This window comes from Acomys minous (genome assembly GCF_964271855.1).
Source record: "Acomys minous genome assembly, chromosome: 5".
NCBI classification, from domain to species: Eukaryota; Metazoa; Chordata; class Mammalia; order Rodentia; family Muridae; genus Acomys; species Acomys minous.
Window position 1 is genome coordinate 20,613,396 of NC_140494.1, and position 26,927 is coordinate 20,640,322.

General features: G+C 42.7%; 1 protein-coding gene across 19 annotated transcripts in view; it reads left to right on the top strand.

Moving 5' to 3' along the window:
• MLLT10 (MLLT10 histone lysine methyltransferase DOT1L cofactor) overlaps positions 1–26,927 on the top strand; it is a 146,483-nt gene that overhangs the window by 114,458 nt on the left and 5,098 nt on the right. For 18 of the 19 annotated variants that reach the window (XM_084782433.1, XM_084782430.1, XM_084782431.1 and 15 more), the window contains 8 exons: positions 4,080–4,258; positions 16,185–16,302; positions 17,619–17,691; positions 20,456–20,610; positions 22,800–22,988; positions 23,310–23,395; positions 23,534–23,898; positions 24,727–24,823. In XM_084782433.1, the coding sequence (XP_084638559.1) occupies positions 4,080–4,258; positions 16,185–16,302; positions 17,619–17,691; positions 20,456–20,610; positions 22,800–22,988; positions 23,310–23,395; positions 23,534–23,898; positions 24,727–24,823 (1,262 nt within the window). The remainder of the gene's footprint in view (positions 1–4,079; positions 4,259–16,184; positions 16,303–17,618; positions 17,692–20,455; positions 20,611–22,799; positions 22,989–23,309; positions 23,396–23,533; positions 23,899–24,726; positions 24,824–26,927) is intronic. The other variant, XM_084782428.1, reaches the window with a different exon arrangement.

Sequence of the window (26,927 nt, forward strand, 5' to 3'; positions counted from 1 at the left end):
GTGTTTTTTATATATCTGTAAGCTTGTCTTTGTAATTGAACTATATATTCCTGGTGAGCACAATTTCTATCTTATTTTTCTTGCTCCCAGTTTTATTTCTGTACCCAGTCATGCCTGGGGGCGGGGGCGGGTAAAAGGATGAAGATCAATATGTCACTGCCACTTGTCCACTGGATCTTTCTGCATTATCACTTCTGTTCTATCCCTAACTCGGATCCTAGAATTTATATGCTGTAGGGTTCATTCAGTTTCATTGAACCAAATGAATGTTAGATTGCTTTGGATTAAAAGTTGTAAAACTTGTAAAAAAAAAAAATAGAAAGTGAAATAGAAATAGAAATAAAATAGTAAGTAGAAAATGGTGGTGTGGGGCTAGAAGGGTGGCCTCGTAGTTAAGACCACTTGTTGCTCTTGAAGAATATGTGTGTTCTGTGCATGGGTGTTTCCCCTGCCTGTATGGATACTGCTGCCTGCCGAGTTTAGGACACCAGAAGGTTATCTGGAGCTGGAATTACAGGTGGTTGTGATCCACAGGCGTGTGTTGGGAGGTGAACCAGGCCCTCTCTGAGAGCATGTACTCTTCTGAGCCATCTCTTCTAAGCACCTATGTATTCATTCATTCATTCATTCATTCATTCATTTAAAAAGAAAGCAGGTAAAGACATTTAAAAGGTCTTACCTAAGTGTTCATGCCAGGGTGGTGAGTTAAATCAGATTTTCCTTTATCTTCTGTTGCTGTGAAAGGAGTATTTTGATTTGCAATATTTTATAAGAAAACCCTGAATTTCACAGATGGCCCCAAAGTAGAATTAATGGATTGCACTTGATCTGGGAAATCTGTATAAACATGCTAATATACTTTCAAAACTATTAAACATTCAAGATTGCTTCATTCACCACAGTTTTGCTTCTCAGTATTATACTTTTGTGATTATTATTGCATATGGTTTGTTAATTTTGGCTTTCATAGTAGGGTAAAGTCATCAATGAGTGAGAGAATTATTACTTACTCAGCAATTTTAAATTAGTGCTTAAAGTGCTAAAATGGCTGTAGCTATCATTTATTGAGATTTATTATGGAGCAGACATTGTTAAACCTTTAAATGGGCATTCTCAAATTAAGGCAGCATGCGTGAGTAGCATAGATGTGGAAGCCAGACGACAACTCCGGAGTCTGTGTTTCATTCTACTCTTGCAGGCTTTATGGGTTGAGGTAAGCTGTTAGGCTTGGGTAACAGCACCTTGCCTGCTCTGCTGGCTGTCCCCCTGGCAGTGGGCAGGGTGGTGCTGGGACTTCATGCCTGGCCATCATGGCATAGATTGTGCAGGTATTTTATGCTCACAGGAATCTCTAAGACCAAGATAACAACTTTGTAACTCAGATATGTAGTAAGAAATAGTTTCTATTAATCCTGATTTTGATACCTACTAGATCATCAAACGTTGGGCACCAAATGACGCAGGACAAATCGAATCAGGGTTCACCTGAAAGAGGGAGTGGGGATTGAAAGTAAGGTACAGAGACATGAGAAATAACAAGTCTAGAAATTTCTGATCAAGACTCCCGACTAGTAAGAATATATAGAGAGCAAAGTAAATATTCTAATCCAACTCACCCTAGCTCCCAGGCGAGAATACAATACCCTGAATCGCTCCCTGTGAAACTTCCTAGTTCTCTGAGTAGTTCCCTGTAAGACCTTCCTTGATCCTCTGGGTGGTTCCAAGTTGGGACTTCCTTACTTCTTTCAAAGGTAAATAGTCCAAGGATAGCCTAGAACACAAGACCTCTTGAGGCAAAGGTCAGCAACTCGAGTGTCACAGCATATGCAGCCTAAGCACGGGATTGCTGACATGGCAGAATTTGGCACGGCTCCTCACCTCGTTTCATTTCTATTTTACACATACATATACAACTTTAAATATATGTTCTCCATAAGAGGAAACATGTGTTTCTGAATTTAGCTTGTTTCTTTTAATATTACATCAATCTTCCTACATTCTTGATTTCACTTTTATGTCTGTATAAAATTTCATTGTGTTGCCAGGTGGTTGGCGGTGCATGCCTTTAATCCCAGCACCCAGCACCCAGGAGGCAGAGTCAGGCAGATCTCTTAGTATTTGCAGGATGAGTAAACCTTTTCCCCCCTGCAGAAACTGTTGATTGAAAAATAATGTAAGGACCTAAATTCTCAGTGTTAAAGCCTTTTAAAGTCCCCCCTCCCCCCTTTCTCTCTTTTTATTGTTTTCCAGACTGTTTCTTTGTATAGTCCCGGCTGTCCTGGAACTCTCTTTGTAGACCAGGCTGGCTTCGAACCCACAGAAATCTATCTGCCTCTGCCTCCTGCGGTGCTGTGATTAAAAGTGTGCACCACCACACCTGGCTCCTTTTAAAGTTTTCTAATTCTTGATTTTTTTCTTATTTGAAGAAGGTTGTAGGTGTTTTTTATAAACATGAATCAATATTTGTGTTCTTTAGAATTACATACATCTGTTGATAAAGTTGATATAATTTACTAATTATTATTGTCCTCTAGAGTTTGAAAGAGGGAAAGGGAAGATACATAGGTGGGCACATAGATGCAGAGGCCAGGAGCTGATAAGAATTTCACTCTATCACTTTCTGTCTTTTTGAGAAAATTTCTTGCTGAGCCTGGACCTCACCAGTCTGACTGACTGGTCTTCTTGTTTCTACCTCCCCAAGTGCCTGGCTTTTTAACAGGTTATGAGTCCAACATAGCAAGCACTTTACTGACTTAGCCTCCTCAGCCTCTGAGAAAACTTAAACTACAGCCCACGAGATTCTTTCCCTCTTTATCCTATTGAAATCAGTGTTCTTGATCCCTCCCTCCATCTCTCCCTTTCTTCCTTTCAGGTTATAACAGGCTTTTCAGTTTCATACCTTCTTGATTCTGGACCAGGTAGTTTGTCGTTCAAGAGGCTGTCACGTGCATTAGAAGGTGTTAGCAGCAGCCTTGGCCACTATGTATCAGTAGCATTCACAACTTTTTACAAATTGGGACATTGACAAAAATATCTTCTGGCATTGTCAGGTGTTTCTGTGTGTAGTATCATTCTGGCTGAGGGAATGATTCTTTTTCTCTACTTGCTTTGTGGGGGGGCGGGGTGTTGTTTGCATGTGTACCCCTGGAGCTCGCTGTTTTCAGGTAGGCTGGCTCAGTGAGCCTCCTAAAGCCACTCCCCTGTCCTCACCCCTAGCACTGGGGTTACTTAAGGTCAGGTGTTCTAGGTCTTCAGCTTCTCAAGCTTATATCCTAAGATGTTTTTACCTGTTGATTCTTTCTTTGACCATCATGGGTGGGACACGGTTTTTCCTCAGTAACTGCTAGTTTCTGCTGAAGTTATCTTCTCTCCTGCTTCTTTTCCTAGCTTTTCTAAGAATGAATAACATCCATGTCCTTATTTCCTTTTTCCTTGTGGCTTTTCCTGATGGAACATTGAAAAATATTTTCATCAAGTTTGCTTTCATTTTCTTGTACACGATGTTTTCAGAATTGAAAAGTGGCTCTACCTTGTCTTCCATATTTTCATTTTCCCTCTTCCCTTGGCTTTGCTCACTCAGAAATTCCTGATACTCTCTAGTCTTGGAAGCTGTGATACATGAAGGCCGTTGGCTTTTCACTAGCATTAGCATTTTCATTCAAGTCCAGCCCTGTTGCATTTCATTTCCTACATTGTTGTCTTTCTAGAGCTTTCTTCCCATCTCACCTTCTCAGTCACGGATGTCTAGGGTTCTAAGCATTTTCACAGGCTTACCATGTGGATTTAAAGCTCAGCTCTCAGCTGCTTCGCTTTCCTGTTTGGAAACCTTTCTTTGCTCTTAGAAATGCTTAACCTGCTTACCTGTTTGTTTAATTGATAAAAAAATAAATACTTGGTAAATGAAAAGTGATTCAGTTCCTTTAGATTCATATTTTTTTAAAAGTTAGTGTTAGCTCATTCCAGTATAGTTTTAAACATTAATTAAACTTATTATTAGGGGAGGGATCAAGGATAAATCTTGTCTGACCAAATTGACTACTGAAATATAAGATATTTAAATAAAATTTCTTTGGTTGCAGGTATTTATAACAGCAACGATGTAGCCGTATCCTTTCCAAACGTGGTATCTGGCTCAGGATCTAGCACTCCTGTCTCTAGCTCTCATATACCTCAGCAGTCATCTGGGCATTTGCAACAGGTGGGAGCGCTCTCCCCCTCAGCTGCGCCATGTGTAACCCCCGCTACTGCCACAACTCAGGTATGCCACAGTTGAGAGCCAGCCTTAGGTATGTGAAATACTGCCTCCCAACAAAAATCAGAAAATGTAGGAACAAGTGTAAATTAATTTGGGGGCTTCTGTGGACTTTTTGTTTTTAAAGACCATTTAAAACTGCACAAATAGTATTTGAAAACATTTTGTGTAAATTATTTTAATTAACACAGAGAATATAGACGAATAAGTGACTCCAGGCTGTAGAGATGGATCAGTGGTTAAGAGTGTGTGCTGCTCTTGTAGAAAGTCTGAGTTCAGTTTCCAGCATCTATATCTGGTGGCTTAGAACCAACCACGTGTGATTCCAGCTCCAGGGACATCTGATTCCTCTGGCCTCCATTGGCACCTACAGTCATATGCACATAACCTACCCATGTATACATAATAAAGTAATGAGTGTTTGAAAATCCCCAAATGTAAAACTCTTGTCCCTGATACATTATTGAAAGAAAGAAAGAAAGAAAAAGATCCTTTCATACAAGTTTTGTATTTTTTTGTCCTGGGAGTTAAGTTTTCATAATTATGTTTTACCACTTGTCTCTCCTTTCTATTATTACACTCAGATCTGTAGTTGGATATGCAGCCTCATCTGTAGGATTATTTTTCATTCCTTAAATCCAGTGCTCCAGCCAGCACTCTACCACTGAGTTGTATCTTAACCAGCCCTTGTTCTTTAAAAAGCATTTTATTTTAAGGTGGGGGTCTCAGCTGAGTTGCCCAGGGTTCTTTGAACTCATTCTTTGGGCCTAGTAGGCATTGCACTAGTAGTCTTTCTGCCTTAGATGGGTAGCTGATATGGTCAGCCCACTTGGCCTGGAAATAGGAATGCTGTCTAAAGAAGAGGCAAATAAGAAAAAACACAATCTTGTATTTTATTAATAAGATAATAACTATATATATATATATATATTGTGTGTGTGTGTGTGAGAGAGAGAGAGAGAGAGAGAGAGAGAGAGAGAGAGAGAGAGAGAGAGAGAGAGGAGATGGAAGTGAAGATGTGGGCACAAGGCAGTATGCATGTTTAGGTCAGAGAAAACTTGTGGAGAGGTAGCATTCTTCTTCTACCTTACAGCTATTTTGAAGATCAGACTTAAGTGGGTAGGCTTGTGTCGTAGGCAGGAAAGTGCCTTTACCCACTGAGCCATCTTGTGCAGCCCTTCCTCTTAATACTTTAAAGCAACAGTCCTGTCCTCAAACTGATTGTTCTTTGTCTACTGGTCAAGTTTCAAGGTTTGATCCACCTAGCTACTTAATTCCATAATCATCTTATTTGCAATTTTCAAAACTCAAGCAATAGATCTCTTACAACTCAGGAAAACTCGTTGTAATGTAATTTTAAATCCACTAGTTTCTCTAGCAGATATTTGTAAATTGCTGTGTGGGTAGAGCCATTGCCTAGCCTCTGTGAGGCCCTAGATTTGATTCTCCACAGCTGTTTCTACTATATATGACTTTAGACTATACGTGCATTTTCTTGGTACTTTCTGTAAGCTGTATTATCAGAATGCAACATTAGATTGTTGTAATGCATATGTTTATAGGTGGTGTTGTGTAGTCATCATTCTAAGTAAACCAAATACTAGAGTAAACCACAGTTCAATGCAGAAAGTCATTGGGATAAGTAGTTTTGGACATGAAAGTTAACTATTTGGTGAAGAAGAGTAGCTCAATGACTTTAGAATTGTTTTCTTTAGGTTATTTTACTAGGGAAGTACAGAGAGTGAAATAATAGGGCTTGGTTAGAGAGGGTGAGAGGAGAAGTGAAAGAATGGCTGTCAGTGTGCACTTCCTTTTTTGTTTTTACAAAAGTTTTAATTATCCTCGTTAATTCCAAGCTGAGCTAAGTACAACCTCATTTCTTGTCATGTATTACGTTATTGGGTTTGAGACTGGCATTAGGTGCATGGGGGGAAGTGGGAGTGAAGGAAATGTATAGCAAGAAAGAAAAAGTTCCTCTGTGTGTATGGGGCGGGGGGTTAGGTTCATATGCTGCAATGCTGAGACAGCTGCATCTGCGTCTCTGTCTAGTAGTAAATGTGCTCTGCCTTGCAGCTGAAGCTGCTTAGTGTGGTTTATCTTGTGCTGCTGTAGCAACCATCAGTCTCCAGGCAACTGAGGCACATTGACCGCTCAGTTAAAACTGGGTGCGGACGTGCTTCTGTTTAACTGCCTAAGACAGTAATAGTGGTGTTGAATGTGAAATGTTATAAGTAGTCTGTAAGGGAAGAGATAGAAAAATATTTTGGAATTGAGAGAACTCTGAAAATTCGTCACTGAGAATTGGTCTCCCTTCCTCCCCGTGGCGTCATTCATTTCAGCCTAACCTTATGTAAGACTGAGTTGACTTCAAAACATACAATCCATTGTATTTAGGTAGTTATGTATATTTTAGCATCTTAATTACAAACAATTTAAAACAAATCAATGTTAAGTAGATAGTGGAAATTATCAGTATTTAAAATGTGATTCTAGTTGTCACAGTTATTAAGAACTGGCATGTGCAAGGACTAGGGTTCACTCAGTAGCACCACCAAAAGGAAACAGAATGTCTCCCTGTCTCCCTCCCTCCTTAGCAGGCAGGTAGATACCTTACCGTGTGCATAGAGAAGAGGAATGTAAACACTGGCTGAGCAGTCCTTCCCTGCATAACTTAGTGACTCAGAACTGTTAGTGTCTGGGCTAGAGCTAGAAGAGAAGTGCAGTGGTCAGTCATTCCTCCTCTCTGTGGCCCTCAGTGTAAGATCAACAGACTTGAGTTTTCATGCCTTAGAAATTAGCACCCAGGGAAGTGATCTAGAAGGTAAGAATCATGACAGGCTAGTAGAAATTAAAGACACAGGAGTAATTTGATTTGGGCGTTTAATCCAGAAAGGACCGTGTTTAATTGTGTGGAAAAAGAAAAAGTTGTAAAAAACTACTAACTTAACTTTATTTTCTTAAGTGTTAAACTTCAGCTTATTTGATATGTTGTACTTGCTTTTAGAGCAATAAAAATATATGTGATAATGATGTGCTCTTTCTAAATGGATCACAAATAAAAGATATAAATTAGTTATTTTAGGAGTACCATTAACTTTTCATGTTGCCTTTCAAATTCCACCATTTTCTCCCTAAAAGATAACTGATAACATTCATTAGATATTAACCAACTAAGAACCCTATTTATAATTGGTTATTTGTCCAATCCTTCTGTCCCATGGAGAGCATGGAGAGTGTTCAAGTAATGGTTTAACTACCTTTTAATCACACTGCTACTATTGGAGACCCAATTGTGGAACATTTCAGCATTAGTCTGAACAGTGGTTTTTAATACACTAAGGTCCTAACAACTAGGGAGCAGTTTGGGCCATGAAGTGGTGGGGAATGATGCAATTGAACCTGACAGCCTCAGCAGTCTGCCTACTCATGGGACCGCAGCGTTGTTCCCACTTGGTTTCATCTCTCTTCCCACCTGGGTATTAAGGCCTCACTCATGGTGCCTGACTCACAAGTGAGTGTGCACAGAGTATAAGTGTGGATCATGGTGAAGAATAAATGAAACTTGATTCAGTTTCTGTCTAATGTTCATTCAGATTGCTTTCAAAAAACCTTTCTGGTTATGTGTTCTTAATTTATATATAAATATACACACATAATTTTAATATAACAATTTTAGTATGTATATATTTAAAAATTTTTATTTTTCTCATTGTATTTGTGGTCTTCTATCTTTTTGATGTTCTGTTTTGTTCTTTTTGAGACAGTCCTATCATATAGTCCTGGCTGTCTTAGAACTCTGTAGCCCAGGATGGTCTGGAATGTTTCAGTACTACCTCTCCCTGGCCAGTGTGGAGATTACAGTGTGACCACTGGGCTGTGTTGTATTGCTGTATTGTAATAAAGTCTGCATGTGAAATATTATTTTTAGCTAAGCATTTGTGCCATCTAATGGTTCTTTGGAAATTGCTTTTATTCTTGCAAATTTGCCCAAATTACTATCAGTATATAATTGATAAATTATCTTTATCCAAATTTATGGAAAAGTAGAAACCAATAAGAACAAATAATATGTTCTTGAAAGTTTGTGTGTTTATTGTGTGTAAGTGTGTTGGTGTGCAGAAGGATAGCACGCGTATATAGGTCTGCAGACAACGTGTGGGAGCTTGTTTCCTCCCACCTTGCAGATTTCAGGGGTTAAAGTTAGATGATCACTCTTGGCCGCAGGCTTCTTTACATGCTGAGCCATCTTGCTGGCTCCCATAAAAATAATTTTAAAAATATACAAGCTAAAGTACATGATACTTATATAGCCTATTCCAGGCATTTTTTAATGAGACCATTATGCATATTAACTATGTTCTTACAGTATTCTGAAGAGAGAAGCATTATACCATCATTCCCATTTTATAAATGAAAATGAATTTTGAGGATAGAGAAGTCAAATGGCTTGCCTACAGCTTAGCTAGTAGCAGATATAGTGATGATTGAAAAAAATGTTTTTCCTTAAAAGTATATGTGAAATAGGGTCCTGGAGATGTAGCTTAGTGGTAGAATATTTGCCTAGCATATGTGAATTTTTGTGTTTCATTGCCATCCCACAAAACAAATAAAAGTATATATGAATTGGGAACTTTTTAAAGTACTTTCTTTTTTATTTTATTTTATTTTATTCAGTTTTTATTTTCACGTGTTTTACCTGAATGCATGTCTACACTATGTACTGCCTGGTGCCTGCCAGAAAAAGGTGTTGGATTCCCTGGGCCTGGAGTTACAGATAGTTGTGAGCTAGCTGCCATGTGGGTGTTGGGAATTGAACCAGAATCTTCTGGAAGAGCAGCTAGTGTTTGTAACCACTGATCTGTCTCCCCTAGATCCAACAAAGTAAATAGTCTTGATGAAATTTGGGAAGAATACATTTTGTTTGTTTTTCGAGAGAGGGTTTCTCTGTGTAGCTCTGGCTATCCTGGAACTCGCTCTCTAGAACTTGAGGTTGGTCTCAAACTTAGATATCCACTCATGTCTGCCTCCTGAGTTCTCGGAATAAAGGGGTGTTACCACCAATTCCTGGCTGGAAGGATACATTTTAAAGTTGTGTGCCCCTGCTAGAATGGTGCAGAGATGGTTACGACTACATTGTAGAGCTTGTTTGACAATTTGTCTACAATGTTGGTTAACAGGCTAATTGTAGGCTTAAAAATGATGTTTGTCCTAGCCTGTCCTGTATGATAGAACTATAAAGTCTCAGGCCTAACTCTAAATGATGTGCTCATGACTATCATAATCCCAGTTTTCCTGTTTCTTTTTATGAGACAGAGTCTTAAAGTATTTGCCGTCTGCCCATGGTGCCTGAGCTGGTGTGCCTGTGCCCACCTTGCCCATGGTGCCTGAGCTGGTGTGCCTGTGCCCACCCTGCCCATGGTGCCTGAGCTGGTGTGCCTGTGCCCACCCTGCCCATGGTGCCTGAGCTGGTGTGCCTGTGCCCACCCTGCCCATGGTGCCTGAGCTGGTGTGCCTGTGCCCACCTTGCCCATGGTGCCTGAGCTGGTGTGCCTGTGCCCACCCTGCCCATGGTGCCTGAGCTGGTGTGCCTGTGCCCACCCTGCCCATGGTGCCTGAGCTGGTGTGCCTGTGCCCACCTTGCCCATGGTGCCTGAGCTGGTGTGCCTGTGCCCACCCTGCCCATGGTGCCTGAGCTGGTGTGCCTGTGCCCACCCTGCCCATGGTGCCTGAGCTGGTGTGCCTGTGCCCACCCTGCCCATGGTGCCTGAGCTGGTGTGCCTGTGCCCACCCTGCCCATGGTGCCTGAGCTGGTGTGCCTGTGCCCACCCTGCCCATGGTGCCTGAGCTGGTGTGCCTGTGCCCACCCTGCCCATGGTGCCTGAGCTGGTGTGCCTGTGCCCACCCTGCCCATGGTGCCTGAGCTGGTGTGCCTGTGCCCACCCTGCCCATGGTGCCTGAGCTGGTGTGCCTGTGCCCACCCTGCCCATGGTGCCTGAGCTGGTGTGCCTGTGCCCACCTTGCCCATGGTGCCTGAGCTGGTGTGCCTGTGCCCACCTTGCCCATGGTGCCTGAGCTGGTGTGCCTGTGCCCACCCTGCCCATGGTGCCTGAGCTGGTGTGCCTGTGCCCACCCTGCCCATGGTGCCTGAGCTGGTGTGCCTGTGCCCACCCTGCCCATGGTGCCTGAGCTGGTGTGCCTGTGCCCACCCTGCCCATGGTGCCTGAGCTGGTGTGCCTGTGCCCACCCTGCCCATGGTGCCTGAGCTGGTGTGCCTGTGCCCACCCTGCCCATGGTGCCTGAGCTGGTGTGCCTGTGCCCACCCTGCCCATGGTGCCTGAGCTGGTGTGCCTGTGCCCACCCTGCCCATGGTGCCTGAGCTGGTGTGCCTGTGCCCACCTTGCCCATGGTGCCTGAGCTGGTGTGCCTGTGCCCACCCTGCCCATGGTGCCTGAGCTGGTGTGCCTGTGCCCACCCTGCCCATGGTGCCTGAGCTGGTGTGCCTGTGCCCACCTTGCCCATGGTGCCTGAGCTGGTGTGCCTGTGCCCACCCTGCCCATGGTGTCTGAGCTGGTGTGCCTGTGCCCACCTTGCCCATGGTGCCTGAGCTGGTGTGCCTGTGCCCACCCTGCCCATGGTGCCTGAGCTGGTGTGCCTGTGCCCACCTTGCCCATGGTGCCTGAGCTGGTGTGCCTGTGCCCACCCTGCCCATGGTGCCTGAGCTGGTGTGCCTGTGCCCACCCTGCCCATGGTGCCTGAGCTGGTGTGCCTGTGCCCACCCTGCCCATGGTGCCTGAGCTGGTGTGCCTGTGCCCACCCTGCCCATGGTGCCTGAGCTGGTGTGCCTGTGCCCACCCTGCCCATGGTGCCTGAGCTGGTGTGCCTGTGCCCACCCTGCCCATGGTGCCTGAGCTGGTGTGCCTGTGCCCACCCTGCCCATGGTGTCTGAGCTGGTGTGCCTGTGCCCACCTTGCCCATGGTGCCTGAGCTGGTGTGCCTGTGCCCACCCTGCCCATGGTGCCTGAGCTGGTGTGCCTGTGCCCACCTTGCCCATGGTGCCTGAGCTGGTGTGCCTGTGCCCACCCTGCCCATGGTGCCTGAGCTGGTGTGCCTGTGCCCACCCTGCCCATGGTGCCTGAGCTGGTGTGCCTGTGCCCACCCTGCCCATGGTGCCTGAGCTGGTGTACCTGTGCCCACCCTGCCCATGGTGCCTGAGCTGGTGTGCCTGTGCCCACCCTGCCCATGGTGCCTGAGCTGGTGTGCCTGTGCCCACCCTGCCCATGGTGCCTGAGCTGGTGTGCCTGTGCCCACCCTGCCCATGGTGCCTGAGCTGGTGTGCCTGTGCCCACCTTGCCCATGGTGCCTGAGCTGGTGTGCCTGTGCCCACCCTGCCCATGGTGCCTGAGCTGGTGTGCCTGTGCCCACCCTGCCCATGGTGCCTGAGCTGGTGTGCCTGTGCCCACCCTGCCCATGGTGCCTGAGCTGGTGTGCCTGTGCCCACCCTGCCCATGGTGCCTGAGCTGGTGTGCCTGTGCCCACCCTGCCCATGGTGCCTGAGCTGGTGTGCCTGTGCCCACCCTGCCCATGGTGCCTGAGCTGGTGTGCCTGTGCCCACCTTGCCCATGGTGCCTGAGCTGGTGTGCCTGTGCCCACCCTGCCCATGGTGCCTGAGCTGGTGTGCCTGTGCCCACCCTGCCCATGGTGCCTGAGCTGGTGTGCCTGTGCCCACCCTGCCCATGGTGCCTGAGCTGGTGTGCCTGTGCCCACCCTGCCCATGGTGCCTGAGCTGGTGTGCCTGTGCCCACCCTGCCCATGGTGCCTGAGCTGGTGTGCCTGTGCCCACCCTGCCCATGGTGCCTGAGCTGGTGTGCCTGTGCCCACCCTGCCCATGGTGCCTGAGCTGGTGTGCCTGTGCCCACCCTGCCCATGGTGCCTGAGCTGGTGTGCCTGTGCCCACCCTGCCCATGGTGCCTGAGCTGGTGTGCCTGTGCCCACCCTGCCCATGGTGCCTGAGCTGGTGTGCCTGTGCCCACCCTGCCCATGGTGCCTGAGCTGGTGTGCCTGTGCCCACCCTGCCCATGGTGCCTGAGCTGGTGTGCCTGTGCCCACCCTGCCCATGGTGCCTGAGCTGGTGTGCCTGTGCCCACCTTGCCCATGGTGCCTGAGCTGGTGTGCCTGTGCCCACCCTGCCCATGGTGCCTGAGCTGGTGTGCCTGTGCCCACCCTGCCCATGGTGCCTGAGCTGGTGTGCCTGTGCCCACCTTGCCCATGGTGCCTGAGCTGGTGTGCCTGTGCCCACCCTGCCCATGGTGTCTGAGCTGGTGTGCCTGTGCCCACCTTGCCCATGGTGCCTGAGCTGGTGTGCCTGTGCCCACCCTGCCCATGGTGCCTGAGCTGGTGTGCCTGTGCCCACCTTGCCCATGGTGCCTGAGCTGGTGTGCCTGTGCCCACCCTGCCCATGGTGTCTGAGCTGGTGTGCCTGTGCCCACCCTGCCCATGGTGCCTGAGCTGGTGTGCCTGTGCCCACCTTGCCCATGGTGCCTGAGCTGGTGTGCCTGTGCCCACCTTCTAAGTGCTGGGGCAGTAGACTCCCATCCCTATCTTTTTAGATCTAATTTTCCTTGTTCATTACAATTTTGAGTCTTATATTCAGATAATTTATTTAGATATAGCTCTTTCCATTTTTTTTTCTTTTTGTTACCCTTTGTGTGTGAGTGTGTCCACTCATGTGTTCCTGTGCACACACTTCAGCACAGACATGGAGGTTAAAGGACAAGTTGTGGGAGCTGGTTCTCTCTTTCCTCCATGTGTGTCCTCAGGGACGAATTCAGGGGGTCCCCGCAGGCTTGGCAGCAAGTTGTTGCCCCTCTTGGGTTGGTCTAAGGCCTGTCCTTTCCCTCCTATGTAACTAATTACTTTACAGCATGCCAAGGAAGTACCTAGGAGTTGTTTAGTTAACACTTTGCAGGAAGAGCTTGGTACAAACAAGTCTGTGGTTTTAAACTGGACCTTAAAATAGAAAAGATAAACTATTAATAGGTAGATTAAACCAGAGAAAGTTTAAAATGATAGACTAATCTGTTCAGGAAAAACTGAGTTTTATTTATTTCTCTTGCATTTGAACACTGCCTAAGGTAGGTGCTTGTGGGTTTTGTTTATTTTTTAATAGCTAGTTGGTATCTATTAAGTGGTTAAAATAGTTTTATTTTAAGCTTAGCCATTCGTTTAAAGGTAATTTAGATTTACTTCAATTTACTTTTAGTTTGTTGGTCTTGGGCCCAATTGTAAAAAAAATAATTATCATTCACACTGAGCTTTTCCCTAGATTGTTAGGATTTCTTACATTCAGATTCATAGAGCAGCACAGTTTTTACATGTATATTATGAATGTCCTGTTCTCGCAGCTTCCCCTCATGTGAACAGGTCTAACAGTGCTTGTCTTCAACGGTCATTTTCCTTACCTGGGCAGAATAAAATGAAGTCCTCTAGTGATATAAAATAGCTCCCCGTCCCATACGTGTCTCCCCCACTCCCGCTCGCCTTGTGATATGTTGGTAATTTGCTTTCCAGCATGCTTTCTTAAAATCCATATTGGAAACATGTTTTAGAGAAGTGTATGTATGTATGTCAGTAGCCTCTGTATTGCTTGTTCATGAGTTCTTTTCACAAAAGCTGTCAGTGCCCTTTTCCATGGTCTTCTTTCCAGTCCTCCTGAGTCTTGGTGACAACAGTGATTGATTTTGGAGGGATAACAGAGCAGTCTTCTGTTTGTCACCCAGGCTGGTGCTCCTCCTCGTGTTCTTTATCTTAAAATGAAGTATGTCTTAGCAGAGATCGTTATTAGTATACAGAACGAAAGGACCTTCCTACTCAGCAAAACTAGTAACTATAGCTTCTCTTTTGAAAATGTATTTTCCTTTTTGATACAAGATCTTTCTATGTAGCCTCAAACTTGTAGTCTTTTGCCTCAGCTTTCTAAATAAGTAAAAAAAAAAAAAATATTTTCCTAGTTTAGAATAAGCAAAAGACAGTTTTATTTATTCATTTTGATCATGATCCTTAGTTGGACCCATGATTGTACTGTACTGCTTTCTGCTTCGATGCTTAATTGCTGAGGGAGATAACAAAGTGTCACCTTCTTAAGTTTTAAGCTATCAAGAATAAATACGAAATTCTTGGCATTAGGAGCCCTTCCTTTCAAAAATCACCTCTAGAAAGAACTGGATCTCCCCTGGTGGTGGTACATGCCTTTAATCCCTTCACCGAGGAGGCAGAAGCAGCCAGCCTGGTCTACATAGTGAGTTCTGGGATGGCCAAGGAGAAACAAAAACAACAGAATTGGATCTCTTGTTTAAGTTCAGAACTGGAAAGGTGTTCCTGCTAATAAATTATAGAACAGAGATGACAGTAGAGGAAAAAGAGACCCTGCGGGCTGCCTCTTGCTATGTGGGCATTAAGTCCTGTCCCCCCCCATCCTCCTTATGCAGAAGTCCCTGCTACGTGCAGTCTCTTTCCTCTCTTGCTGTCAAAAAACCATTTTCTTCTTGTAATTAATTTTCTCTACGCTTAGTTGACCTTTTAAAAAACTATGTCTCAGGAGTAAAAAAGTTCCATGAAAAGAACTTGCATTAGTGTCTAAGACTTGTTACTTGTCTGCTCAATTATTAAGCGGGATTTTATAGTATATGAACTTACTGATATTCTGTGTATATCCTTGAGAAGATAAAAAATACAGAAGTTGTTCATTAAACATGAACTAAGAAGTACCTTGGAATAATGTAAAGCAGAGACAGGACTGTATACCATGGAAACCACTGCCGTGGGCTACCCAGTCAGTCTTCATGCCTGCCTAACAGATGGGCCAGCGCCGCGAGAAACAGTGTTCTCTAGACATGTGCTTGTCGTAACTGACATCATCAGTCCTTGAGCTCTGTCCTCTTTATGTTAGAAATACTGAAGTTTTTAGAATTATTTACAAGAGGTTTGTTCTAAACTAACTATGCTTTGATTTTAGTCATGAAAAAGAGGAATAAGTTTATTTTACATTTTGTGATTGTTAATTCTGGAAATTATTTCAGGGTAGTAAAAGCATTTTGTTAGTTATACTATTTTGTGTGCAAGAGGCTTGTTTCCAGAATGGCACATCTTAATTTAAGGTTATGATATTCTTGGAAAGTGGGAGTGCAGACACATCAAACAAGGCATTTTATTGCATTGTATTATGCCACACTTTGGCCAGCCTCTGTAACTTCATCTGTTTAAGAGTTCATTTTTGCTTGTTTGGCACAGTTCCCAGTAAGAGGCCTTCAGAGCTGTGGTTAGCAACATGAATGAATTGCAAACTGCAGAGGAGCTCTTCAGTTAGTAGGACTGGCTTCCTGCCAAAAAGACAGTGCCTTATATGGGGTCAGGGCAGTGCTGTGATTGGTTGAGCTTTGCATTGTACAGAAAACATGCTTGTGATGCCTGTTTGCTTTCTTTTAAAATAAAAACAAAAGAGCACAAGCAGCAGGCTTCTAAGTCTCCCAAAATCAGAAGTAACAAAATAGTGTCCAGGTTTTTCTAATGACAAATGTGGCTTTGAGCACTTAAAATACTAGAAGTAGAAGTTGAACCTTTGACTTTCTCAGCCAGCTTGTGATGTAGGAAAGGCATTTGTCAAACATCTGTTGTCTACCTGCCTTGTTTTTTAATTGGTTTAATAAGATTAAAGAATTAATTCTAAGTCCACATGCTTACCACACTACTACGTTTAGTGTAGACTAGATTCATGGAGTGAGCCACTTCTTAAAAATACTGTAGTTATCAAAATTTGACATATTAGATGTTAAAACAAAGCATTTACTTTGCGGAAGGTGAGACACAAGACTGTAGGAGGAAAAGCATGAAGGCATTTCCAGTCTGACATACTAATTTTGTGTTTCTTTTCATTCAGGCAAATACCCTTTCTGGATCTTCTCTTAGTCAGGCACCAGCCCACATGTATGGCAGTAGATTAAATTCAAATCCATCCATGGCAGTTCTCATAGCTCAGTCTGAAAGCAACCAAACAGGTAAAGCCCCTCCCTGGTATAAACTTTCTCTGTATTAGGTCAGTTTCTGAAAAAAAAAGAAAGAAATGAAAGAAAACTACCTAGGAATGTGGTTAATAGAGGATTGTGGTTTTATTTTGTCTCAATTTTGAAAACCAAAAGGCTCGCAATGGGAAGTGTTATACTGCAAAACATTGATTTAAAAAACAAAACAAAACTCTGAAATGTAAATATTTTAGCTGAGCCATCAACAGACAACAGTGCCTTTTGTGACAGATGTGTTCAGTCCTCAGTTCTATGGAATGAAAGTCACACAGCATTCAGCTTTGCTATGGATAGCCCAGACCTTTATTTGAATAGTTCATGAAATTGAATTAGACAAACTTGGTTAAAAACAATCCTGTTAGAGAATTTCTACAGTGTTTAGTAATCCTGTGATTTTTTTTTTTAAATAACCAGTTGACATTTGTAGCATTTGCGTCCTGTACTGTTACTTGTGCATTCACATTTATCTCATACCATCCTTAAGAATGTGTTGACGTGTCCAGGTAGGCATGCCTGTTTGTAGGAAGAGAATGGCTTCAGCAGTTCATCAAGAAAAGGGATCACTTATTATGTCTTTTTAACCTTCAAGGGTCAGTGGCTACCTGACTTAAGAGTAAGGGGCGTGTAACCCCGAAAGTGGTCACACAGACTGTAAAGGGCTCTGCAGGCGGAATGCAAGCTACTTAAGACATGAAAATCTCTTTATTATAATCAGGGGTATATTTATCGAGGTTAACATTTTTCATTTTAATACAGATATCTAGATTTTTACTTGTTTTTGTCAATTTGGAAATATGTTATATATATTTTATTGATGTGAAGAGTCTTCACAGTTTTGGTTTTGGTACATAGGGGTGCTATAGAAATGTATGTTGTGACTTATGTTGGATACAAGGTGTTAAACAAAATACAAAGCATAAGGATTTGCTGTGATAAGCACACAGATTAGCTGTCTACAGCTGTGATTCATTACTTTAACCGTAGAAATTAAAAGTAGCCGAGGGGAGGGCACTGCAAATTCAAACCACACATCTGTGCTGTAAAATGGAAAGGAATGAAAGAACAGAACATAATCCATGGGCTTCTACACCCACACAAAATGCACGCAGACGACATCTTCCATGCTACAGTCCAACAGCTCTCAACCAGCACCGTGCCAGCTCTTCACTGTCACACTGGAACGATCCTGGTACAGGCTTGCTGTGTATTTTAGGAAAACTCAGAGCAAGAGCTTAAATCCTCTTGTCTAGTAAGACAGTCATGATATCAGCTCTGCAATCTTTACACTGCAGAACAAGATCTTGGGGACAACACCCGAAGTCTGGTGGGTCGAGGAAGTTCACCCAGAGGAAGCCTCTCGCCAAGGTAAGCTTGTTACACTGCCAAGCATAGGCAAGAGACACTTTGACATTTGGAAACATTATTATCTTGAGCAGGAAAGTGTATATTTGTTGAGGCTATAAAAGCATTCTGTAGATAAGAAGCCTGTCTAGACAGTCAAGAAAAATGATTCTAAATTAATTGAAATGTTAATTTTAAACACATTGTTAAAATTTTAAGCTGCAAGGAAAACATTTTCATGTGTTTCTAATCAGTTTGAACTATTTACCATTTGTATATTTAGCTTCTGGTATGATTACTACATTGACTTGGTGATTATTTTTGCTCATAAAATACTAATGTCTTAAGGTAGAAACTAAGACTGTCTTGGTTGGGGTTCAGCTTTGCCTCAGTCTCTAGTTGCTACTCCTAAGTGAAGCTTCTAAAACCTCTCTAGTTCTTTCAGGTTGTTTGCAGCAGGGTCTACCCAGTGTGCTGTGTGTTCTCTTACATTTTCTTAGGCCTTACAGGACATGCCAGGACCGCCCACTAGAGTGGGGTTAGGGAACTGACAGAAGGGCGCTGTGCAGTAGCTGTCAGTGTAGAGAAGGGCATGGGATTTAGTGACACCTGTCTGTTACTCCATTTTCGACCATCTTTACTCTGCTTTAGTTGGTGTTCTCTGTGCTCTCCAGTTTATAAACTTTACCTCACAGTAAGTTGGGGGGTGACAACAGAAAGAAAACTTTTCATATTCTGACAGAAGGAGCATTTGTGTTGATGATTCAGTTGGGAGAGTGTTTGTTAAGGAACACCTTTGTTTGTTTGTTTGTTTGTTTTGAGGCAGGTCGTCTTTGTAGCCCTGGATGTTCTGGAACTCATTCTGTGGACCAGGCTGGTCTCAAACTCGAGATTTCTCCTTCTTCTGCCTCCTAGTGTTGAGATTAATGGAGTGCACACCACCTCCCAGTGAGCACATTCTTTGCCATTGTAGACGCTAGTTCAGTAACCTCATCCATTTCCCAAGGGTCTGTCAAAGTATACCTTTTACCCATATAATTCCTGCAATATAAGTATATAAAAGTAATGTTGTTTTTCCTTACGAGAAGCTACTTCTCATTTGGAAGCCAGGAATTTAAACTACAGAAGGAGAGAGTTATACCATTGCTCTGTGATTGTATATTGTATTTCTATCCTGTTTATATTTTTCAAATGGGAGAGTTAATGGAATTTTGCAAATGTTTAGTAGAGGAAGAATTTCCTTGCCTCCTTTCATCACACACGTTATCTAAAATGTATTCAGAATCCCTTAGTGCACTTTTTGCTTAGTAAAATTTTAATTTTTTTTGTAACAGTACAATGAATGGTACTGAATTATTTTTTGTCTTCATTTAAACATTACATTATTCTTTTGAAATCAGCCTGAAGTGGAATGGCCCAGCTAACCCTGGCCTAATGTATTTGGAAAGCAGTGGCCAACTCATGATGTTTGCATGCAGAACACCGTCTGTCTGCTTGAACTCTTTAGGAAATTGTGGGGCTGGAGAGATGGCTCAGTGGTTAAGAGCACTCACTGACCATTCTTCCAAAGGGCCCATGTTCAATTCCCAGCATTTACATGGCAGCTTACTCTTCCAGGGAATCCGACATGCTCACACAGACATACATGCAGGCAAAACATCAATGCACGTGAAATTAAAAATTAAATACATTAAAAAGCAAAAGAAAAACAAACTGCTATATAAGAAGCTCATAGCCAAGAGCACTGGTGCATTGCTAGAAGGCTGTTACTTTCAAGCTTGTGCATCTGTGAGCCCATCACAGAAGCCTTTGTTAGCTGAATAAGCAAGCATTCTCCAAATCCCGAGATCCCCTTTCCTTATTTGGAGATGAAGCCTGTGAGATCATTGTGCAAAATACTTAAGGTCACTGCATGCTCTTTACTGATGCATTAAGGTAGGATGGAGACCAGAGACCAAAAATGGCTGCATTTACTAGTGTAAAGCCAAAACTGGACACGAGAACATCACTTGTTCCTTTTCATCTGTTTTAGAAGAATTAAGATCAGTTTGAAGAGCCAATCTTAGACATTAAAAAGTTGCTCGTATAGTTTACATTCTACATAAATAAACATTGCTTTGGACTGAATGATTTTTCTTAGAACTAAAACAGGGTTTTATTTTCAGTTCAGTCTCTTACTGGACTTGAGGATTTTGGTATTTGTGAATTCTATTGTCTTCCATAGTGTTACACTTATAGTGTTGCACTTTTAGCATATGTATGAAGACACAATGGTAGAATCTTACTGTAGTGCATATATGTACTTTGCCTGCATGTATGTATGTATATATTATAAAGACCTGGTGCCAGAAGAGCCCATCAGAAACCCAGGCATTAGAGTTACAGATGGCTGTCAGCCACCATGTGGGCTCAGGGCACTAAACCTGGCCAGCAAGTGTTCTCAGTCCCTAAGCCATCTCTCCGAGCCCGCCCCCACCCCGTTCCTTTCTGTTTTGAAGTTCTAATGTCTGTCTCCCTGTACGTTATAAAGAAAGCCATACTGTTTGTTTGCAGCCTGCTTCAGAGAATGTTGGCCGTTTGTTTTCTACTAATTAGGTTCAGCTATTTTATAATTTAGGGAGGAAGAATGATAATAACTCAGTTACAGTTTTATGAGACCTGTTAGTTCTGCCACAGGCCACTTGGTGCCAGGAAATGTGTCCAGGAAAGCATGGTGCCGGAAACTGACGGGTACGGCTGCTTACAGGCATTGCCTTCTTTTTAACTTGAGAATTGATGTTTTTGACAGATCCCCTGTGAGCAACTTACAGATTCGCTATGATCAACCAAGCAATAGTAGTTTGGAAAATCTGCCTCCAGTAGCAGCAAGCATTGAACAACTTTTGGAGAGGCAGTGGAGTGAAGGACAGCAGTTTTTATTAGAGCAGGGTACTCCTAGTGACAGTAAGTATTCATTTTCTTGTGTTTAAAAATGGGCAGCTGGAGGCGGGTGGTGGCAGTGCACGCTTTTAATCCCAGCACTCGGGAGGCAGAGGTAGGCAGGCAGATGGTTTATAGAGCAAGTTCCAGGACAGCCAGGGCTACACAGAGGAAAAACCCTGTCCCAAAAAATCAAACCAGCCAAGCAAGCAAATAAATAAGTAAGTAAGTAAGTTAAAAAAAATGGATAGTTGGATGGAACAATACATAGATTAATGGATGCAGAAGAAACTGTTTACCCAAATTAACGACATTATGGCATGTACCTTAAATAATTAGAGGAGGTATATGCTGTGGTCTGGCAGAGCTGACTCGATGGTGTTAACTCTGAACTTGACTTTGTCATTAACAATATCCTGGGCAAATTGTGTTTGTTTTGTTTGTTTTTTAAAGTTCTGTAGTTTCTTATTTGAGAAATTGGGAGTAAAGCTGTACCTGTATGCTATGATTGTTAATGACATGAAAAAGTGAAAAAATTGCCCTAAGTGCCTTTTGTTCGTTGTTTACTGGTTGAAATGCAACATTGCTGCTGTTTTTCTATCATGCTATACATTGTTCTCATGGACTTGTGAAAATACAGGTTAGCTGTCTCTTCTTGGCTTAGTGTTTGAAAAAAATCTTCTCATGCCCAGACATCTTCTTTTAAGTATGGCTAGGTATCTGCTTACAATTTGAAGGACTAGAAATGGTGATACCTGTCTTTAATTCTGGCACTTAAGAAGTAGAAGCAGGTGGTAGACTCCTTTAATCTCAGAGGCAGGGAAGTCTCTTGAGTTTGAGGCTAGCCTGGTCTACATAGAGAATTCTAGGACAGCCAGGGATACTTGGTGAGACCCTGTTGCCCACAAAAGGAAAATTAATTAGTAAATTTTATAATATATTTTATATTAATTATATTTAACCATACATATGAAATTATATGGTATATGTTGTATATTCATATTTAATACGTCTGGTTTTAAGTATTAATCCCACAGTGGAAAAACACCAAAAAAGCAGAGTTGGAACAGTGAGGTAAATAGCAGGTGGTTTCTATCATTTTGGTATGAAAACTCTCACTGCTTTATTTTATGGAAATAAGGCTTAAAAAATTGCTAGTGAGCCAAGTGCCTTGATTTGATATTTTTATGGATGGTGCCCTAAAGAAACTGGTGTGGGGGAAAACCCTTTAAACATGATAGAGGACAGACTAACTATGCTGTTGTGACTCACCTGGGGGACCTTAATTTAAGGGGATAAAAGTTTAGTCTTGTAATGCTAGAGGGTCTTTGGAATGCCTTGAGGTCATGTTAAGCAAATACAACTTTTTTTTTAACACCTGAGTTTTTAAAGTGTCTATCACCGAGCCCTAACAGCAATGCTCTTGATTGGCAGTTGGAAGTCTAAGCCTTGGAGGAATTAACACAGTATCAGCCAGAGCTGAAAGCTTGTTAACAGATGATGAGGCCTTTCTCCCAAAGACAGAAGAGGCAGGGGTACAGATACAGCGCTCCCTGCTGGGGAGCCTGTGGAGAGACAGGTTGAGCAGCTGGCATGGCAGGCTTTCTGCCAGGTGTTGGTGGCATGTTTAGTTGATGCTACTGCTGCGGTTATCATTTTGAGTTCTGGAGATTCTACCCAGGCCCCTGTGCATGCTCACTCTCCCATGGACTGCATCCCCAGCTCCTGCATACAACTATACAACTAACAAAACATGTTCCTAAGGATATTGGTGTGGATTTTCCTATTGTAACTCTTGGCAATTTTGCCTTTTATTAAAAAAAAAAATAATGAAAAGTACTTTGAAATTTTAATTAAGTTGCTTTTTTTAAATAAAAGTTTTATTTTGAGGAAAATAAAAATGCCGTCATTTTTCTCTGAGGATAAAAACTGCTTGAACCTGATTGGGGGTAGAGTTTTGTGTATTTGGGACATATGCAGCAAAGCGCCCTTACGGCACATGTAGGCACAGTCTTCGCGTGTGTATATATGCTTAGTCTAGCATGGTGTTTGTATCTATCCTCCAACCCAGGACTAACCCTCACTCATTTTGTATCAGTCTACAGAATTTTCACATTTTTATGTCTGAACCAATTGACACTGACACTATGACCATAAAATGCTTAGAGAGTGGAGTTGTCTTTAAAAAAAAAAATCACACAAATATTTGTCAGTTTTAGGAATGCTGAAGTCATTACACCAACTTCAAGTTGAAAATCGAAGATTAGAAGAACAAATTAAAAACTTGACTGCCAAAAAAGAACGTCTTCAGTTACTGAATGCACAGCTTTCAGTGCCTTTCCCAGCGATAACGGCAAACCCCAGTCCATCCCATCAAATACACACATTTTCAGCACAAACCGGTGAGTACAAAAATAGTTTAGGATGGACTCTTACTGCCATCTACATAATAAATAACTGGTTATCAGCTATATGAAGACCTTGGAATCAAAGGATGGGTTGTTGTAAAATTTATTTAAATGTAATGATCTTATTATTGATTTAAAGCTGTAGTATTCAATACAGGCGCCATGCCTTCTCCCCTCCTACCTCCCCTCCGCCCCAACTGGTGTTAGGAATATGAGGACTATGGGATTCAGCATATACTTTAAAATAATCTTTAATCTTACACGCAATAAATTAACCTAACCGGGGATGTGTTTTTTATCTTTTACTATTTCTAGCTCCTACTGATGCACTGAACAGCAGTAAGAGCCCACATATAGGAAATAGCTTTTTACCTGACAATTCTCTTCCTGTATTAAATCAGGTAATTATTTTTTGTGGTTGTGTTCATTTGCGTTTTCCTTAGGAACATTACACAATGTTACATTCAGTGATTTTAATTTATATTAAGCAGTTTTGCTGTGCTCTTTCCGACTTAGGTTTCTATTCTCTCTTACATTAGGACTTAACTTCCAGTGGACAAAGCACCAGCAGCTCTTCTGCTCTTTCTACCCCCCCTCCTGCTGGGCAGAGTCCAGCTCAGCCAGGCTCAGGAGTTAGTGGGGTTCAGCAGGTCAATGGTGTGACAGTAGGGGCGCTAGCTAGTGGAATGCAGACTGTAACGTCCACCATTCCTGCTGTGTCTGCAGTGGGTGGAATAATTGGAGCTTTGCCAGGTAACCAACTGGCAATTAACGGCATTGTAGGAGCTTTAAATGGTGTTATTCAGACCCCTGTCACAATATCCCAGAACCCTGCTCCCCTTACCCACACCAGTGTACCACCTAATGCAGCACATCCAATGCCGGCCACTGCACTGACTAACAGGTAAGAGACTTATTTCAGTATGATTATTGTCATCACCGTCACCACCATCATCACCATCTTGTTTCATTTTTCATGCAACATGTTATCAGTGTAGAAGTTCTATAGGAAAAATTAAGTAAGTGCTTACTACTTATAGCATGGTGTTTGTGTTACTCTTTTGGTTTGGTTTTCTGGGACAGGGTCTCTCTGTGTAGCTTAGGCTGTCTTGGAAATCACTTTGTAGACCAGGCTGGTTTGAACTCACATATCTGCTTGCCTCTGCCTCCCAAGTGCTGGGATTAAAGGCGTTTACCACTGCCACCTGGCTAATATGTTTATTTTTTAAATTGATATAATTCAATTTCAGTATCATTATTAAATATATTCTATGTTGAAAATGTTAGTCCTGATCTTGGCTATCTGTGTTAAAATGTTTTTTTTTTTTTTTTTTTTTTTACTTTTTATTACATACATGTATCCTAAATTTTGAAAAGATACTATTGTGGCAGTCACATGACACTGGGTCTTCAAGATTTAAAAGCACAATTTTGATAATTCTCAATGACAGGTTTTGATGAAGTGAAGGACAGATGATTACTACATACACTTTCTTACAAACACACAACTTTGTGTTTCTTAAGTTTGTACCTGTTTAAATTAACTTCTTGACAGTGAGTTCCTGTTTACTTGACAGTTTAGTTTGCGTGTATAGGGAGGAAGAATGATTTGTACATAATCAAGTTTTATAGTAGTTAAAAAACCAAAATTGTTAACTACCCAGTGAAGAGGTTGCCTTTGACATCACGGCCTGAGAAGGGCACAGCAGGTCAGGGTTGCACTGTTTTTCAGCGCTTCGGGACTAGGATTGCTTTCCGACCAGCAGAGACAGATGCTTATTCAGCAGCAGCAGCTCCAGCAGCTGTTAAACTCCCAGCAGCTCACACCCGTAAGTTCTTTGACCATGTTTTATTTTTGTCAGGGTCTGGTGTTGTAGACTATAGTTGACACTGATGATGGTGTAGGTACCTGCCTTGTGAGTGTGCACCCTTTGGCATACCTGTACGATTACATTGGTCGATTGGTTTACAAATGTTAAAACATGAATTGTGCTGACTGGGCTCTAGGGATGGGAATACAAGCTGTAGTTTCTTTGCAGTTCATTCTGAGAGGAGAGGTAGTGAGTGAGTGCACATTCTATCATAGTCAATCCCAAGGACAGGGAAGTAGGATTTGGGCGGGCATTACATGGCTCAAGAGTTGAAGTGAGGGGAGGGACATTTTACTACTGAGGCCTCACACGTGACAGGCTTGCTGGACTAGCATCCCACCATGACACTGCCACCAGCTTGCTTTAGATGGGCTGATCCAAGCTCCTTGGGAGATGACATTTGAACCGTTGTTCTGTCTCCTGTCTCTAATGGTCAGATAGATCAGTTGTGCTGACCTTGCTTTGTTCATGCTATAACTTTCTTTCTTAAAGAATTCATTGAGGAATATTGAACTGAATGACATGATAAGGATTAAGGATTTAGAAAGATGAGTTGTTGCATGGAAACAGTTTGTGTTGGGAGGGAGAAGATGGGCCCAGGAGGAGAAACAGGAGTCACTAACTAGACAGTGCTATCGTAATATACTGCCATCTCTGGTAAGAAACTGTAGAATTTTAGCGTATTTTGATGAAAAGAAGACAAAGAGGAAACCTGAAGAGTTGGGTTTTACAGAGATATAGCAGAACTGAAGGAAAATAGTTTTCCTGAGAAAGAGTAATTCCATTATCACATACAGCTAAGTCTTCAGACCCATCTGTCAGTTTATTAGCAAATCAGAAATATTGAAAAATGTGTATTTATACTGGACCTGTATAGACTTCTTTGTTTCTTTTCTTTCTTTCCGTTTTTCGGTCTTTGGCTACAATTCCCTAAACAACACTGTGCAACTATTTTATGTTATTTGTATTCTAACAGTGATTTAAAATTATATGGGAGAATATACATGTTACAGACATTATGCCTTTTATTGGCAACGGGATATTGATGCGTAGCCCTGGCTGCCTTTGAATTCATAGTCCTCCGACCTCAGCCCCTTCAAGTACTGGATCTCAGGCACTTGTCAGCAAATCTACCTTTAACTTACATGTTGTAAAATAAAAATGTGCATTAAGTATGTGCCTAACACTTCAGTGTATGGGATAGAGTAGCACACGCCTGTAATTCCAGCACTGGGGAAGTAAAGGCAAGGGGATCAGGAGATGAATTCAAAAACTGAAAACTTACACACCCCCAAGACAGGGTTTCTCTGTATAGCTTTACCTGTCATGGACTTGCTTTGTAGACAGGCTGGCCTTGAGCTCAAGAAGATGCACCTGCCTCTGCCTCTCTGAGTGCTGGGGTTACAGGCGTGCGCCACCACACCTGGAAAACTTACCCTCTTTTTGCCGCCCACCATCACTATTTGTCTCACATAGATGGTAGCAGACTTGGAAGTTCACTGGTCATCCTCCTACACTTCCTGACCTGGCAGTCACATTTGACAGTTGAATATTCTCCCCCCAATTTGGGCCTTCCTGTTTTCTTTTAACCTTCTTAGGTATGAATCGAGTTCAGCAGTTTCCTTGACTCTCAGATGTTTCAGCTTGGTCTGTGCATAGATGTCTACGGCTTCAGATTAGACCTCTGGATCCACCTGCTTTCTTTCTAGAGCCCCTGCACACCCTGAAGGGCACTTTAAACATGTCCTAGACTGTGCTACCATACGTCTTACACAAGCCTGCTTGCCTGCCCACTTTCCCCAACTCCAGCCCTACGGTCGCTTAAGTCAAAATTGTACAGTCTTTTTTGTTTTTTGTTTTGTAAATACTACAGTGACTTCAAGAAATCCCTTGTCATTTAACTAGGTGTGGTGTGAGACAACCTTTAATCCCAGCATTCAGTACATAGAAGCAGGCACTCTCCATAAAGAGTTTCATACCATGTGTTCTCCCTACTCCCCTCCTTTGCTCAAAAGCTCTGCTGACTTGACATTTTCCTCTAAGCGTCCACGTAGAAGCCCCG